At 54.6% G+C, this 14,819-nt stretch overlaps 7 protein-coding genes across 7 annotated transcripts; 2 read left to right on the top strand and 5 right to left on the bottom strand.

Annotated features, from left to right (window-relative positions):
• Positions 1 to 292: 292 nt before the first annotated feature.
• BAUCODRAFT_571387 (uncharacterized protein) lies at positions 293 to 675 on the bottom strand (the record flags this gene model as incomplete). The annotated part of the gene is made up of 1 exon (XM_007683743.1): positions 293 to 675. The coding sequence occupies exon 1, from the start codon at positions 653 to 655 to the stop codon at positions 293 to 295; it is 363 nt and encodes a 120-aa protein (XP_007681933.1). The 5' UTR covers positions 656 to 675.
• A 1,291-nt stretch (positions 676 to 1,966) lies between these two features.
• On the bottom strand, positions 1,967 to 2,415 carry BAUCODRAFT_39804 (uncharacterized protein; the record flags this gene model as incomplete). The annotated part of the gene is made up of 1 exon (XM_007683638.1): positions 1,967 to 2,415. A coding segment is annotated over exon 1 (155 nt), but the record flags the coding sequence as incomplete, so codon positions are not given.
• A 412-nt stretch (positions 2,416 to 2,827) lies between these two features.
• On the top strand, positions 2,828 to 3,197 carry BAUCODRAFT_571384 (uncharacterized protein; the record flags this gene model as incomplete). Its single annotated transcript, XM_007683742.1, has 2 exons — positions 2,828 to 3,107; positions 3,148 to 3,197. The coding sequence occupies 2 exons, from the start codon at positions 2,828 to 2,830 to the stop codon at positions 3,195 to 3,197; spliced, it is 330 nt and encodes a 109-aa protein (XP_007681932.1).
• A 2,308-nt stretch (positions 3,198 to 5,505) lies between these two features.
• BAUCODRAFT_127491 (uncharacterized protein) lies at positions 5,506 to 5,877 on the bottom strand (the record flags this gene model as incomplete). The annotated part of the gene is made up of 2 exons (XM_007683741.1): positions 5,506 to 5,745; positions 5,794 to 5,877. 2 exons carry the CDS (start codon positions 5,875 to 5,877, stop codon positions 5,506 to 5,508), a joined length of 324 nt encoding a protein of 107 aa, XP_007681931.1.
• A 1,630-nt stretch (positions 5,878 to 7,507) lies between these two features.
• BAUCODRAFT_161056 (uncharacterized protein) lies at positions 7,508 to 8,504 on the top strand. The gene is made up of 2 exons (XM_007683740.1): positions 7,508 to 7,922; positions 7,978 to 8,504. The coding sequence occupies exons 1-2, from the start codon at positions 7,642 to 7,644 to the stop codon at positions 8,321 to 8,323; spliced, it is 627 nt and encodes a 208-aa protein (XP_007681930.1). The 5' UTR covers positions 7,508 to 7,641; the 3' UTR covers positions 8,324 to 8,504.
• Positions 8,505 to 10,398: 1,894 nt separating this feature from the next.
• BAUCODRAFT_333105 (uncharacterized protein) lies at positions 10,399 to 11,171 on the bottom strand. The gene has a single exon (XM_007683739.1). The coding sequence runs from the start codon at positions 11,084 to 11,086 to the stop codon at positions 10,658 to 10,660; it is 429 nt and encodes a 142-aa protein (XP_007681929.1). The 5' UTR covers positions 11,087 to 11,171; the 3' UTR covers positions 10,399 to 10,657.
• A 1,078-nt stretch (positions 11,172 to 12,249) lies between these two features.
• Positions 12,250 to 14,791, bottom strand: BAUCODRAFT_333110 (uncharacterized protein). Its single transcript, XM_007683738.1, has one exon. It carries the CDS (start codon positions 14,566 to 14,568, stop codon positions 12,583 to 12,585), a length of 1,986 nt encoding a protein of 661 aa, XP_007681928.1. The 5' UTR covers positions 14,569 to 14,791; the 3' UTR covers positions 12,250 to 12,582.
• Between the last annotated feature and the right edge of the window lie 28 nt (positions 14,792 to 14,819).

Here is a 14,819-nt window from a genome sequence, read left to right as displayed (position 1 = left end):
GGAACCTTGTCCAGCACTCTTTCCCTGCACCAGCAATCGAACAGCCAGCAGTCTCGACAGGATTCCGCCAGCCAACATGTGTACCGAAGTCACGCATCGGTACAAGTGTCAGCACACCAAGGTCGAGAAGGCGGCATGCGCAGTCTCCAAGAGGACGGGTTGCGACGACATCAAGAAGCGGGTGGTCGTTCATGACCAGAAATGCTTCCGCTGTGGAGGCGGCCCTTAACCGGTATGGCTCTGTGCAAACTTGGTCGTACGAATTTGGCCTCACCACCGAGGGTTCAGTAGGCTATTCAGAGCGCGCGGCCATGCTCGCCTTGAACGCAGACCTGCTGGTCACCGTCCTAGTAGATGAGATGCGAGCATTGCTGTTATGCTTGCTAGGGTTGGGATTGCCAGTGAAGGTTGAAGGATGGGAGTTGATGTTGACAGCAGCAACGATACCGGGAGCGAGAGTTCTGGATGGACAGACGGACGGCAATATATGCGTGATGTGAGGTGGACTTTCGCTCATTTCGGGGAACCACCGGTAGACTCGCTGTGCTCTCAGCATACGTGCAATCACCCTATCGTTTCCCAGATGCCGTCGAGCTTCTTCATTGTCACCTACTCTGTTCGACCGGTGAAGGGTCCAAGTACCTGAAGCATGCATGGCACACTCTCGCTCGACCTATCAATGTGTTTCTCCTACAGGCTAACTGTCAACAGACCTTGAACATCGAACCAGAGCACTTATCAGCTATCACGTTGTAGGTCCATAACACCCTTCCGCCCCCTCTCCGACGGCGCTGCTCATCCAAGATAGGCGCCTGTGCCGCCTCGAAGGCGCCTCGCAATTTCCATGCTTCAGGCCTCGGCTTCGCCGACCACAGCTGCGCTACTCTTTCGCAGCAGGAGTTTCTATAAGCCACTGCCGCAACCGTAGCTTTTGCACACATTTGAGGCCGATGACGTGAGGCAAGAGCGTAACGTTGCCAGGATAGTTGTAGGAAGCAAGCAAAACCGGCGGCAATCTTCAGCGAAGCACCTGTTGACGCGTTCCACGTACATAGGCGTGGGTGGTGGTACTGCACAGGTATGGTTCGACGGTGACCTGGTATGCGTACGGGAAGCGAGTGGGGTGCGATCTGGATCGATCGAAAGTGATATGCTGACGTTGGCACACTAGCATCGGTACGCTCTGTTGGAGACGAAGTCTAACCATGTGCTAGGGGTGAATGCCAAAGCCTTCAATATCTTGACGGAGGGTGGTAGTCGGTCTTCCGGTGCATGCGCGTGCTCCACAACAGGCGGTTCGATCGACCGGGTGAGCAAGGCGGAAGCAACGGTGAACCGGCTGCTTGAGAGTGAATGTACGGCTAACGTGCCATAGTCTCACTTCATTTGGCTAAGTAATCCGCGGTGCCGATAGAGGAGCGCACCAATACTTCTAGAACAACGTTCGCTCGAGCCTTGGAGAAAGCAGACCTAGCGCGTGTTGCTGGCCTGGAGAGCTCGCGAAAGCAGTACACCGGCCTGTGACCGACGAGCAAATGGTATTGCACAAAGAGTCTTGATGACCGCTGGTAGTCTATCGAAGTCGCCATTTTCGCGCATTACGGATACCATCATTAAGACCTCCTCCCTCTGGTATTCGCCTCAAGTGAAGGCAGTGAAGGCCTCCTTCGTAGTTCCTGCCTTCAGCCTCTTACGCCTATGCCTCCATCCTCACGAGCCGTCGGCATGCGCCCGCCTCAGCAAAGCGACAGCGATGCGCGGAGGGTCAGTAGTACAAGTGTGTAAGTGGTGCACATACGAAGCCGTGTCGGAAGCAGGGAAGCTTCAGAAGCCCATGTCACGAGTCTGCACTTTGCCCGCTGCCGGAGATGATGTCCGCTCTCGGAACCAGCGCCACGACGGCACCCACCGCCACACTCACCTCATCCAAATCAATGACAAGATAGCTGATCGCTATGCTCTGCCAAATCAACCATCCAGCCCACGATAGCGCGTCTGTTCGCACAAGTCCGTTCCTGTCATGTCAAGAAGCTCCGCCGCACGCAGCCTTTCTTGCTGGGGACGGACACCGACTGCTCCATGCAGTACCAAATCAGGTCTGTCCAGGTCGACAATGATTGGAATGGTGGGAAGAATGTGCCAGCAGGGTGCAGCCTGCTCCGAGCAGCACATACGACGTGCTTACAACATGCCGAGTACGCGGCGTCTAGGCAAGTCAGTGACAGCTGAGTGAAGTCAGCGATATGGGTAACGAGTGGCTTGGGGGTCGGTGACCGCGCCTTGAGCAAAGGAGAGCGTGACTGCAGCTCCATAACGGACCCTGTCAATACAGGTGCGCAGGCCCCAATTTCGTCTGCGACGCCCTCAAAGTACGCTGGACCAACTCTCATTGCACTAATAACTATTGGCTGTGCTGGAGATGGTCTTGCAGTAACGCGCACTACGTCCCATCTGTCTCTAGTGATTCTTCTTAGCTATGTTCGTCCCACCCGCGTATCCTCGGTCTTATTACACCCTTGTCATTGAAGCTTGTGTTTGGCCGGCTCGACCATCTGGCTGTGGAAGCCATGGCCTTTCTGCCAAAGCGTCTTACATCTACAAACACTTAGAAGGTTCCTACAGAGGTAGCAAAGGCCTACGAGGGTAGACCCGCACGGAGTCCATTTCGTGAGCCCGTGACACACCGGGCCTGAAGTCAAGTGGTGGATATATAAGTGAGGCGCCATTACAGACACACTGCCCATGACGGCGGCGTTATCAGAATGAGATTATCGATCACGTTGCGCCGAGCCGTTATCCACACTACGAGTTGCGGACGACAGCACCTATGGCTGGCGGCAGACGGGACTGGTGTGATCGAGCATGTAATTCGCCTGGCCGTGGCTATCTCGTCGGCCTCGCTATCCTCACCTATCACCTGAGCTACAAGCGTGGGGTTGGTGACGGCGCTACAATTGCGATTGCTGACACCAGTGAGCTTGCACTTGGTGATGCCGGTCAGCTTGCATTTTGTACCATCGGTAATATTGCATTTCAGGATGCCGGTGAGGTTGCGGTCGATGCTGCTGGTGGGGTTGGGAGAAATGAAGATTGGTGTGAACGAGCAGGTAGGTCGCCGGACTGCGACTGTCGGAATGCTCACTATAGGGTCTAAAGATGTATCGGGCATCCAGCTCCTCGGACTTGCCGGAGCTTAAGGTAACAGCAAAGCGATATATCATGGTCATGGTCTTGTCATGACGGAGTCAAGCAGCTCGGATTGCCTCTCTTGGTCGATCTGGGTGGAGTCAGGCGGCTTGATAGGCTGAAAACGCTGTCAGCTAGTCTTTGATTGCCGAGAGGCATGCGAACGATCAGCCACCTTGACGGCTGCTCTCTTCTTCCGCGGCATAACTGCTACTGGTGTGCCTTGCCTGCGAATACAATGTCGCCTCGAGGGTCGTCAGGCTGGGACCCTTACGACCACCCCCAACGGCTGCTCTCTTCTTCTGCGGCATTACCACTACTGGTGCGCCTTGCCTGCTAGTACAGTGTCGTCTTGAGGGTTGTCAGGTCGGAGTGCCCACGATCACACGCTTCAACGGCTGCTCCTTCTTCCGTGGCATCACTGCTACTGGTGCGCCTTGCTTGTGAGCACAAGGTTGTCCTGAAGAGCGCAGCTAATATCGAAAGCCTCTCCAGCTGTGTGCCGTCTTCGCCTAGGCTGACCACGTCAATGAGCGAACACACGAGTATTGCGATGTGGGGTAGACGCTCCCTCAACGATAGTGATTTTAAAATGCTTGATGAAATGAAGCTCATGAATCCGCACACAGGAGTTGCAGACGAGTTCAGACTTTGAAGGGTTGTCAGGCAAAGACGAGGGGAGATCTAATGCTACGCTGATTGCACAGGTCACTATGTGTGAGACGCAGCCATCGGATCCGTTGGTGTTATTCCCTCTTAGTGTGTCGCGATTGGCGAAGGCCGTTATCTTCTCTTGTAGAGACGGCAACGGACAACGTGAGGTCCACGGTGCTCTGTCATTGTTTGCGGATCTCTCCAAGTCCATTGTGAACATGCTGAGGTACCAAACCGGTGTCTTGCCGTTGACCGCAGCGTCCAGCTCAAGCCTAGTCTTGAAGAAAGGTGATTCGTTCTTGCGATCCACAGTAGCGTCTTCTTGGGAGCGCAGAGTCGGCAGCGGTTGCTGAGCACGTCTTCACCAGTGTTGACAACTTGACGTGCAAAAGCGGTCATTGTGCCTGCCATTCATTGTGTCTGCCATCCATTGTATTAGCGGTCCTGAGGCAACCACGCGCTCACGGGAGCGTGAAGCTGCGGATCGTGTATCGATGAGGTACTCCTTTAGAACTGGCCGACCTTGCATGATCGATGCTCCCAGTCTAATCGTCAGCTGATCAGAGACGTTAGCATCCTCGTCGGCAGCGCCAACGTCCTCTTCTTTGAGACGGCGCGAATGCGACGATATATTTTCGCCATTTCATTACGAACCTTGCGGCGGTATTCTGCGTTAACGTGAGCTTTCCCTTGACACGGACCCGCGTCTTTCGCTTGCGTCGAGTTGGCAATACAAGTATTAACCTTTGCTTTGTAATGCTTCACGTCGCGAGCGGAGGATGTCATGCGCCCTTCAGCTCGTTCAGCGTTCTGCGAGTGGCGCACAGCTGCGCCAAGTGATGACTGAGCGGCTGAATAGCATGTCGAAGGGGAACCAGGGCGGAGATTGCAGACATGCTCTTTTTGCATGTGAGCAGCAGAACTCGCCTTCCCATGAGCGTGCTGCTGCATAAGGCTTGAAGACAACAGAATGTCACGAAGTGAAGCGTACAGGGCGAATATGCATAGACGCGCGAACCGCCAACCTACGTGTCATGCATACTGTTCATGTCGGCGATTGTGGCCTGTGGGATGGCTGGTTGGACTCCCGGCTTGTACGAATCATTGAGTCCTGGATCCGAGGTTGCGATTGAAACTCCTATGGCTCTATGCCGCTAGATGCTCAGCCTACTGAAGTCGCGCTGCCGTAACACGGGCTAACCCGCAGCTCCTTCTGGAAGGAGCGCCCGGAAAGGCACGCGACCGCAACGGCGGCCCTTTGTCCGACTCCAGTAACAATCTGCAAAGAAAGTCAGCCGGGTCAATGCAGGCTGCTAAGTCGGACGTTGATCGCCAGTATCGTGGTCCTGCTAATGCTTTTGAAGTCGTGACAACGGTGCAGCACGCGCTGCTTCGACGGAACGAAAGCTTGCCCATCGTATACAGGTCCGGACCGTCGTTGGTGTTGGCAGCTTCTGCATGGTGAATGTTTGTGCCACGTTCAATATGCTATCGTCATATGTGGCCGGCTGACTCGGATGTCTCCATACCGAACTTCTGCACCTCAGGATTCCGTTCAAGCGACTGGCTTTGAGTGTAGTTACTGGAAACGGTGACAGCGCATCCTGAACGGTAGGCTTTGAACGATCCAAGGTGCGTGTGAGCAAGATTGCGCCGAACGGTACATTACTGCTTCTTCGACTGACGTTCATTGACCAGCTCCGTGCGACTCGGTCTAGATAGGAACGAAGCGGCATCCTTTGGCGGCTTGTTGTACGCTTCTACGGACTCGCTTATAAACACAGGGACGGTGACTGCGATAGCTGCATCACTGACCGCTGTTCCCGCAGGTCTGACCCCTCCTGAAGCAAGTAGCTCCTCCGCGTCTGTAAGCGAGTCACAGACTTCGATATGAGTCGCTGAGATCTACATAGTCGTTAACAGAAGTTCGCGCGAGGCCGCCGTTATACTTGCCACCATGACGAAGGAGATTACGACGGTGTTCGCATACGGCGTCATCATCGAGCTGCTTAACGAACTACCGCTCGCTGCATACATTACAAATTAAGCCATCAGGATGGCCGAGGAGATCCTGTGTATACTGCCAAACTGTATCGGGCGGTGCTGGACCGTTGACTGAGCCATCCACAAGAGGAACGGGAAATGGTGGATAAGGCATTCCGGCACTCTGTCATGAAGTCAGCTACTTGATCAGGTCGGCTGCTGCGCCGCGGCGACTTTGACTTCATAATCTCACAGGCGAAGGAGTGTTCGTGCCAGCAGAGCGGTGACAGATACTGTGGGAGGTGCATAGGATCCGAAATTCCTGATCATGCTTCTCCGCAGACCTGTTGTCGGCATTCTTCTGCAGACAGTTCTTGTTGTTAGAAGAGCTCATAGTGATTTGTGGTCCCCGTCAACGAGCCATTTTCGGCACAGTATTCTCTTCCCCTAACATCACGAGTCGTGTATGAAGTCATACAATGGACCCAGCTGGACGCACGTGAGCCTAATGTCAACAGGATTGTGACTGCAGCTCAGACCGCATCAGCCGTACGGACTATGAGGACATGCGCGCATTGCGGCGGTCACGGCTCGAACTTCGTCAACATTCGGCCCAGGACTCGAGCCTTTCTGCCGCGGATGTTTACAACGGCTTGCAGAGCAGAAACTTTGTTAGACGAAGTGTGAAGATCCGCGCACGCAATGTCAGGCTATACCTTATGCATGAATGAGGATCGGGCGGACTTCGGGAGGTGGACATTGCAAGCGGAAGCTCCCGCACTTCGGTTATGTGGGAATGCGGCAAATCCGTCGATACTTCTGTCGCATGGGAGTAAGTTCAGGGTGGAAAGGACAGCCCACTGCAAGGTGACTACGACCGGGCGGGCAGAAGAGCAATAGTTGTCTACTTGCACCTACCTGCCATCATTGGCTGAAGCAGCTCAACCCACCAGGTCACCCCGACATCAAGATACGACGGTTGCTAACGGGATCGTGTTTGCATGTCTCATAGTCTCTCCTGTGCCGGGTGCAAAAACAAACGGATCTCGTACGCGATGAACATTCTTGAGCAAACTAGGGCCATTCTGTATCGGTAGAGTGTCGCAATCCGACCTACTTTGAAGGTGCTTTCTTCAGCGGCCACTTCCCAGTGACAAAGGTGGCATTCCAGAAGCAGGATGTTGGAACAAGCACGCAAGTAATGGCTCGATAGATGGGAGCGTCGCCCGTTTCAATGCGCAAGACCGCACCGTCGAACTCCAGATGTCTCAATCAACCCCGGCTGCTGCTCCCCGCTGATTCCAAAAGACCTCTGCGCTGAGCTGGAGTTTCACCAACCACGGGAAGTTGCTGCAATGACTTAGACTCTGTACACACGCTGTGGAGGGGTGGCAGCACCATGTGCTCGATGATCCACAATCTTCGCTGAGGTGGGACGGTTCCTAGGAGGCTTGATTGACATGGGTCACTCTTTTGATGCAGAGCTAGCATCGAAATGATGAAGTATGCCCACCTCAACCGGATGACTTGCACCTTAGACCTTGGCCGTACGATCATTGACCGATTACCGACGAAACGGATAGGTGGCGCGTTGTTGACACAGCTAGTTTCACGTGCGCATTGTATCTGGATTCGGTCGTAGTTGCGATGCGTAGTTTCTGCGCAGACGGCTAGCGGCTCCGTTTGCCCCAGCCATGAAGCTCCAGCGACCGATGATCTCTTTTATGCGCAAAGTAAACTCTACCTACTTACCACCTGGTAGCCTCGTTCTTCCTACGCCTCCCTCACAACGCTCGCTTAACGAGCTCGATCCGCGGTATGAGCGCAGACCTAAAGGACGACCCCAACCACATGCTCGGGCCGGTAAATCAAAATGTGACCTGGAATGTAGCTTCAGAAATTGACGACGAGGAGTATGCCACGTCGCTTGATGCGCATGCAGAGGATTGGGAGGCTCAAGTCATCGAAATCACATTGGCTTCCTCCGGTCTTGAGCACGGGTGGGCTTCTGTCACCACATGCTTCGCTACTGGCGTAGTCAGTGGACCGCATCGCATCGCGATCGATATGCTGCAGGAGAAGTGTCCCGAGCGCTTCAGGTAGGACGATGTACGCCATAACTATGTCGTAGAGTTGTGCTGACAACGTTAGTAGGCAAGCCGTGATTGAACACGAGCTTCGCGCGGCTGTCATCGCCGAACCTCGAACCCAGGCAGTCCCGTCTGCAGGCCATTACAAACCTTTCACCACCGAGCCCCCTTCAAGCGTACCTCCTGACATTGGTTCAACCCCTAGCTCGACGATTCCACATCCGCCACGTCAGAGCACGCCTCTTGCTGCTGCAATGGCTCCACCTACGCCCAAGTCTACGACTCACACCTCCCTCACCTCTCCGTCATCAAAAGCTTCGAAGCGCCGCAGAAGGAGACGCAGAGAGGTCGTGGGAGTCAATCTTCCACGTGGTAGTCCACGTAAAGCCACCCGGCGTGTGAGTAAGTGAGTCTCGGGCACTACAATGAGTGAGAAGTGTGTCAGAAGTCATCAAGATCGCATGCGCTACACTCAAAGGCATCATTAGAAGTGATGTCGTTGGTCAACACTGTGGGCTGGCGGCGAGTGTTGTAAAAACTATTTCCCAGATAGCTCGTGCACAAGCGGCCAGTGCTGTGGTCAGACGCCGCTCCCAGATGATCGACAACAACTACCTGTTCGTGTCTATAAATCAAAATAGGCGTTGTAGCTGACAAGTTTTCCCCGCCGAAGGAAGTGTACTGTTGCGCAAGCTTTGCCGGCGGATGGCCGTATCGGTATCAGATTCACATTCCATATGTCGATGCTGCGGTCCGAGCATAACAGCCAATTCCAGGTTACGGCCGTCGTTAGAACGAGGGATTGACAACATCATTGCGACCAGTATCCAGCGTTGTATGCCACCCTTCCATACGCAGATCCACTCTCCCGCTTTGCCTACCGACAACGGGGCCGATGAGCCTATCGGTCCGCTCAACGTCCCACGTCCCGTCGGTGCGTTCATCTCGGTGTAACCTTTTCTCCACATTGTAGTATCAATTTGACGTTGAAAGAGCCCACATACCGCGCTATTTGTTCCGTGGCGGAAAGGCAGACCACCATGCAGAGTCTACGATTGTCCACGGCATCTGAAGGCGCAACTGATGCACAGCACGGATCCTAGATGAGTACTCGTATGGCTCCGAGAGTGACGATCATCGACACTTCCCCGACGAGCTACGCTCAATACATTGGTGTCCGTCCGCAGGACAAGGCGCACAATAGGGGGCGTAGCTGCAGATGATGACACTGTCCAGCACGTTTGACGCTTCAAGTGGTTCGGGTTTGAGGAACGCGCTACTTGTACGTGGCACCTCACCCAACGGCCTTCAGCAAAACACCTTGCACAGGCAGTACAAGCCGTACTGCTGATACATATCCTCCATCTTGCCTAACCTTTCCTTCTTCGTGTCCCGTTTACTTTCTTCCTGCCTTACGGGCCGCCACGTCCTGCCCACCTTATTGGACTTCTTGGAGTACGTCTACCCAGCCTTGGTTGTTGGTTGACACAGATTACTCTATGCTCGGAGGACGGATGCTACCACTGGTATATCGCCACTATCACGGGGACGATTGTGAAGGCCGGCCAGTCCGATCTAAAGATTGAGCAGCCAGGAACAGCTGGGCTTGCATGCTTCCGTCATCAAGCTTGCGATGCGCAGTGACAACACGCGACTCCGACATCAGCCAGTCGTCCCCATATCTTGCGAAGTGCCGCAGAGCTCCCGAACAGTGATCAGAAGATATCCCGTCTGAGCCGCCCACGGCTTGCAGGCTCGCTAGGGTACCACCTTTATGAGAAAGACTATAAGTACACCACACGTAAACAGTGATACAGTCACGGGCGATTTGTTGCAGTGCTCCGGTCGCTGACAACGACGGCTCCAAGACGAGTCGCAACGTGCCTCAGGTTCGCCGAAAGACCACTGTCGAAGACGAACACTATGAACGCACTTTATGTTGGCGACGAAGCTTCTGGAAGTAGCCGATCTTTAAGGGCAAACTTCGAATACCCCTAACTCCATGGCGCCGCGGCATACCGAAGTGAGCGCTGTAGTACCGAACTCTGTCAGGCGCAGCCGGCCATCCCTCGGTTCGTCCAATTGTCGGGTCTCGCAGAGGCGATACGCTCTCTCCCATATCCAACAGGCACGCGTACTGAAACATCGAAAGCTCAATGACATCCGTCCGGCTGTCTGACCGTAAGACGGAGCTCTCAGAGCGCCAAAGTGAGCGCGTAATTGCATTCGACTTAGCTGCGCGAGTGTAGGGCAATACAGCGGATGTATACCGACTTTGCTGACACGTGGCGGAAACCGAGCTGGCACTGTTATTAGATGGATGGTGTGTGAAAGGAGCGCAATAGCGTCTGGCGATGGGCCGCAGGAGACGCAGCGATGGAGTCACGAAAAGGTGCGGAGAGTGATTGGGCTTCCATTCGCTGTAACGCGATGGTGAACGCTCGTGTGACAGGCTTGGGGAATAGGGTGCATCTCTATCTCATCCGCGGCCGCCTATAGATCGCTCAAGACAGGTGTAAAGTCTACGGGAGCGCAATGACGTAGCTCTGGTATATTGTCTCTATGCCGAATGCTGCGATACCGGTACCCTCGTATGTTGGATCCGGTTTGTAGCGAAGTAGCCGGTCTACGCAGCCTACCTAGTCGAGACTGTAATCAACCTCACGAGCCCAGCCGCGCCGGGCCTAGCTTGACCGCGCTGATCTGTGTTGCACCCGGCTGACAAGTGGGGGCCAAGGAAGTGGCTAGTCCAAGGCTGAGACCAACGGTGATGCTGGCGAAGCCAGTGGCGGCGCGGTCGGAGAGAATGCAGCGGACAGTCCTGGACCACGTGTTGCTGCGTTTCCGATTCGACACCTAGAGTGGCCGCAAGTGCAGTAGAGGCTGCGAGAGGTGGTGGCATCACTGCTGGCAGCGATGTTAGGTCTGGCACTCCTGGTCACCACCCTCTCGTTCGTGTGTCGCGGCGTTTGACCACAGGCTCGAGATGAACTTGCATCGTTCTCATTCGGCATAGGGTGTATGTGTTGAGCAAATGAGATAGATTCAGAATGTGGATGCAGCCACCGTACAGCAGTGGGTGCAGCTACAGATCGAAAAACCATCAGCAACCATGGTCCAACGTTGGGTGCAGCAACGGATAGCGTTGCCTGCTCTTCTCCGTCCCCATCCATGAGCAGGTTTGGCAGCGTTTGACGAACGGTGCCACGTGGCCACCTGTTTTCTTGACGTGGAGGTTGTGTAATAACACCCAATAAGCCTTAGTGCGAACTTCAACAAGGAACCCCAATGCCACAATCCTGAGTTGCGGTACAGGACGTACATCATGTCGTATCTGCGTAATGGCGGGTACAACAGAGACTGTTGCTCGACAGCTCCATAAGTTAGTGTAGATCACCTTCTAGTACAATACCGTCACCCAGACCACGCAATGGTACATTCGTGCCGTATCGGCCATACGTGCAGCGTTCCCTTCACCCTCATTCGATGCGTCTACGACCCAGATGATTACCCGCTTGATGCGCCGCAAGTTTTGCTATCTACTCTCCATCACCAATACCGCTTTATTGGTCACCACGGTAGTCTGCAGCAGCAATAAGCCGTGTGGTACCTTGTAAGACGCTCACTGGTGTGGATCCGAGCCAAAACGATCACCTATTAAGGAACTATGAACTTTCCTTCCCCACTACCTCTACTCGATCTGCTCTCCGCTCGTGACCTCTCCCCCGGTAAGCGCAGCACGCCAATCCGCACTCATCAAAGAAGAGTTCAGCAGCGTGTTCTTGTGATCCCTTACCAACGAGCGGCGAACGTAAGGCGACCTGCGGCTAATGAACGCGAAAGAATGCCGAGCCCAGTGCCACTTGTGGCCGTCGTCGCCCACTGCAGGATAAACCGTGGCAGCAACGTGTGCCCGCTCAGCCGAAGAAGGAGACCTGGGTGCAGGAGCAGATGTTGCAGCTGGTATAGCGGCTTGAGGTGTGGTGTGGATGCACACGGATAAGTATCAGAGGTGGGGTGCGCTTCATGGTATGAACCGAAGCTATGTGATTTGAGCATGGGTGTGGCTCATATATTGACGCAGCGTCCGGTAGTCGCGCTTAATGCCGAATGGGATGGTATTCGGTCGAAACATGCTTAGCGTTGGCAATCCGCGCTGGGAGGGTTTGACGTGGTCTTTCAGTCCAAGGGTAGCGGCGGGGAGTAGCGGTCATACTGGACCGGGGTTCAGGCCTGACGGCGGAGGTTGTTGTGACTCAGATCGTTGAACATCTCTGACTGCTTACGATCGTCTGCTGAACTGGACTCGCGACAGAATACACGCCTACGCTCGACGATAACAGCGCAAGGCCGGAGGTAGGTCAATATACAACAGACAGGTTGGAAACGGCGTTGACTGTGGCGCTGCTGTAGTGGGCTTGAGCGAGCGGTGTATGCACGGTACCTGCTAAGCTTGAACAAGCGGCATGGCGTCTGCCATCATTAACATGAGCTACCCACCTACAAAACAGTGACTTAACCATCCCATGAGAGACCTATCGTGCTTCCTCTGTGAGTCTGGAGAAACAATGCTTATGCGGTAACACTGCGCGCCTCCCAGGAGATGTGCCCAGCGGTGTCGCTGCTAACAATCTGCTGCACGTCAAGCAGAAGTCGGCATTGTTGATGCTTATGAAGCCTGCATAGTATTGATGAAGTCTTCTTCCGCCAATGGCGTTACCCCCTTGAGCCTACACTTCTTGGTACACCACTTGTATGTGGGCATGGCAGGCGTCAAAGAAGTTGTTCTAAGGGTGGTTATTGATGGCGTGGGAGAAGCCGTAGATGGAGCTGTGGATGGAGCCGTGGACGGAGCCGTGGATTGAGCTATAGATGAAGCTGTAGAGGGAGCTACAGATAGAGCTCTAGATGAAGTCGTTGGAGGAGTCTCGAATGGAGCTGTTAACGAATCCGTCGTTGCTGTCATTGTCGGAGTCGTCATTGATGTCGGAGTCGTCATTGATGACGGAGTCGTCGTTGAAGTCGTCGTTGAAGTCGTCATGGAAATCATCATAGAATCTGTCATCGGAGTCGTCGGAGTAGTAGCTGAAATCACTTCAGGAGCCGTGCAGTTGATCGCCACGGCGATGTTCGGTCCACGGTTAATCACTTGGTGGTAGGTATTAGGTGCGGTATAAATGAGCTGTCCTGCCTGCTGTTCGACGATCTGAAAGTTGACGTTGTACTTCTGCAGGAAAGCGGGCGAAAGCAGTACGCCCTTGTGCCGAACGAATTGCGAGCATTGCTCGCTCTTGAGCCTCCATTTCCGCAGAAGAGCCTGCTCTAGTACGTCCTGTTGGTCTGGTGGGACGATCAGCCATACCTTCGGAGCACCTGCGACAATAAGGTTGAGGGAGCCAAGGTTGTTGTCCTCGATGTGGAGCCCAGCGGCGGCGCCCTTGTCGTAGCAGAGATATTTCAGGCTCGTGTTGATGCCGGGTAGCTTTGTCAGGGTGTTTAATGCAGTGCCGGGGTGTAGTATAACGTTGTACCAAGGTGGGGCAGAATCGTGTTCCGCGGCGTCTAAAATCAGGTAGTGAAGTGTGTCCATCGGCGGAGCATTCAAGAGCTTCGTCATCCACTCTAGCGGGTCGTCACCGACATCCTTGGATACATGCCACAAAGCGGGCAGATGGTCAGGCACAGGCGCGGCCACATCTGGTACATTGCTAAGCTTGGCTTCAAGGGGGTGTGAGGTGTTTCGCTTCTGGAACCGCACAGCAGTCTGAACGATTTGGTCCTTTTCGATACTGATAGACAAGTCCACCGCAAGGTTATCGCAAGGAAGGTCAGCTACCGTGACCAGCATGTACCCTTGTCGTGTAAGAGTACCGTTACTTGCCCAGAGGCGGCATACAGTATCCTCGGTTCTTTCGTACAAATCACTCGCTTTGCATTCCAGGCGAGGTGGTGTGCTGGAGCCATTTGCATCCTGTCCACCTCCGGTAGGCAGTGGGGCCACAGGCACGTTCGAAGTAGCGACCGATCCGCTTCTGATGAAAGGTAGCCGTCCTTCATCTTGCTGAACGATTGCCGAAACATCGCCCGGCTCCGGAGTCGGGAGCGCCCATGTGCTGAGCGCGACTCTGTCGATGTCCTCCTTCTTGACACCTTGATCCTTGATGGTGACGACGGCGCGACCGGTGGTGGCGGCACGGCCGACGGTTCTCCGGTACCTCTCGTACAGCGCCCTGGCGAGCAAGCGGCGTGTCTGCTCCTCTCCATGATCACGGACCACTTCTGCGAGCTTCTCCTGCGTTTGCAAACTTAGCGTCCATTGCTCCTGCTGCGGCGCCAGACCGTGAAGGCCTGTCTTCTTGCGATTCTCCTCTTTGTCGTGGTGGACTTTCGCCGCACGCTGTGCAGCATGCAGATGGGGTGCGCACTGTCGGAGCGCCTTTCCATTAGCGGCGCTCTTGCCACCAGCGGCATCGACGCGGCCGTGGGCATCTTGGACGTGTCGGCCGAGGTGGTAGGCAGTGGCCAGAAACAAGCTATTAGCGTATGCGGCCACTCTTCGGCCTTGCTCAAGCGCATCCTGCGGGTCGGACTTGGCAATCTCCTCCACCTTCCTCTTGAGCCCGCGAACCTCTTCATCGTGTGACATCGAAGCCATATCTGCTGTAGTCGTCGCAGCTCAAAACTTTGACGCCTGCCGCATGCTCGCTATTGCAACCCTTTGCGCGCGAACAGTAGCATACGCATCCACCCACATGCAGCAATCCGCCAATCGGGGATCTAAGGCACCAATTTCTAACGCACCAAGTCTCTAAGGCACGAACAACTAGACCCTGCAAAGAATCATTGCATCCGTGCGCAATTTAGTGATCCGTGCATGCAACTCGCAGGGTCTTCATCGTGCTGATC

This window comes from Baudoinia panamericana (assembly GCF_000338955.1).
Source record: "Baudoinia panamericana UAMH 10762 unplaced genomic scaffold BAUCOscaffold_16, whole genome shotgun sequence".
Taxonomy (NCBI): Eukaryota; Fungi; Ascomycota; class Dothideomycetes; order Mycosphaerellales; family Teratosphaeriaceae; genus Baudoinia; species Baudoinia panamericana.
This window is presented reverse-complemented; position numbering and strand designations above follow the sequence as displayed.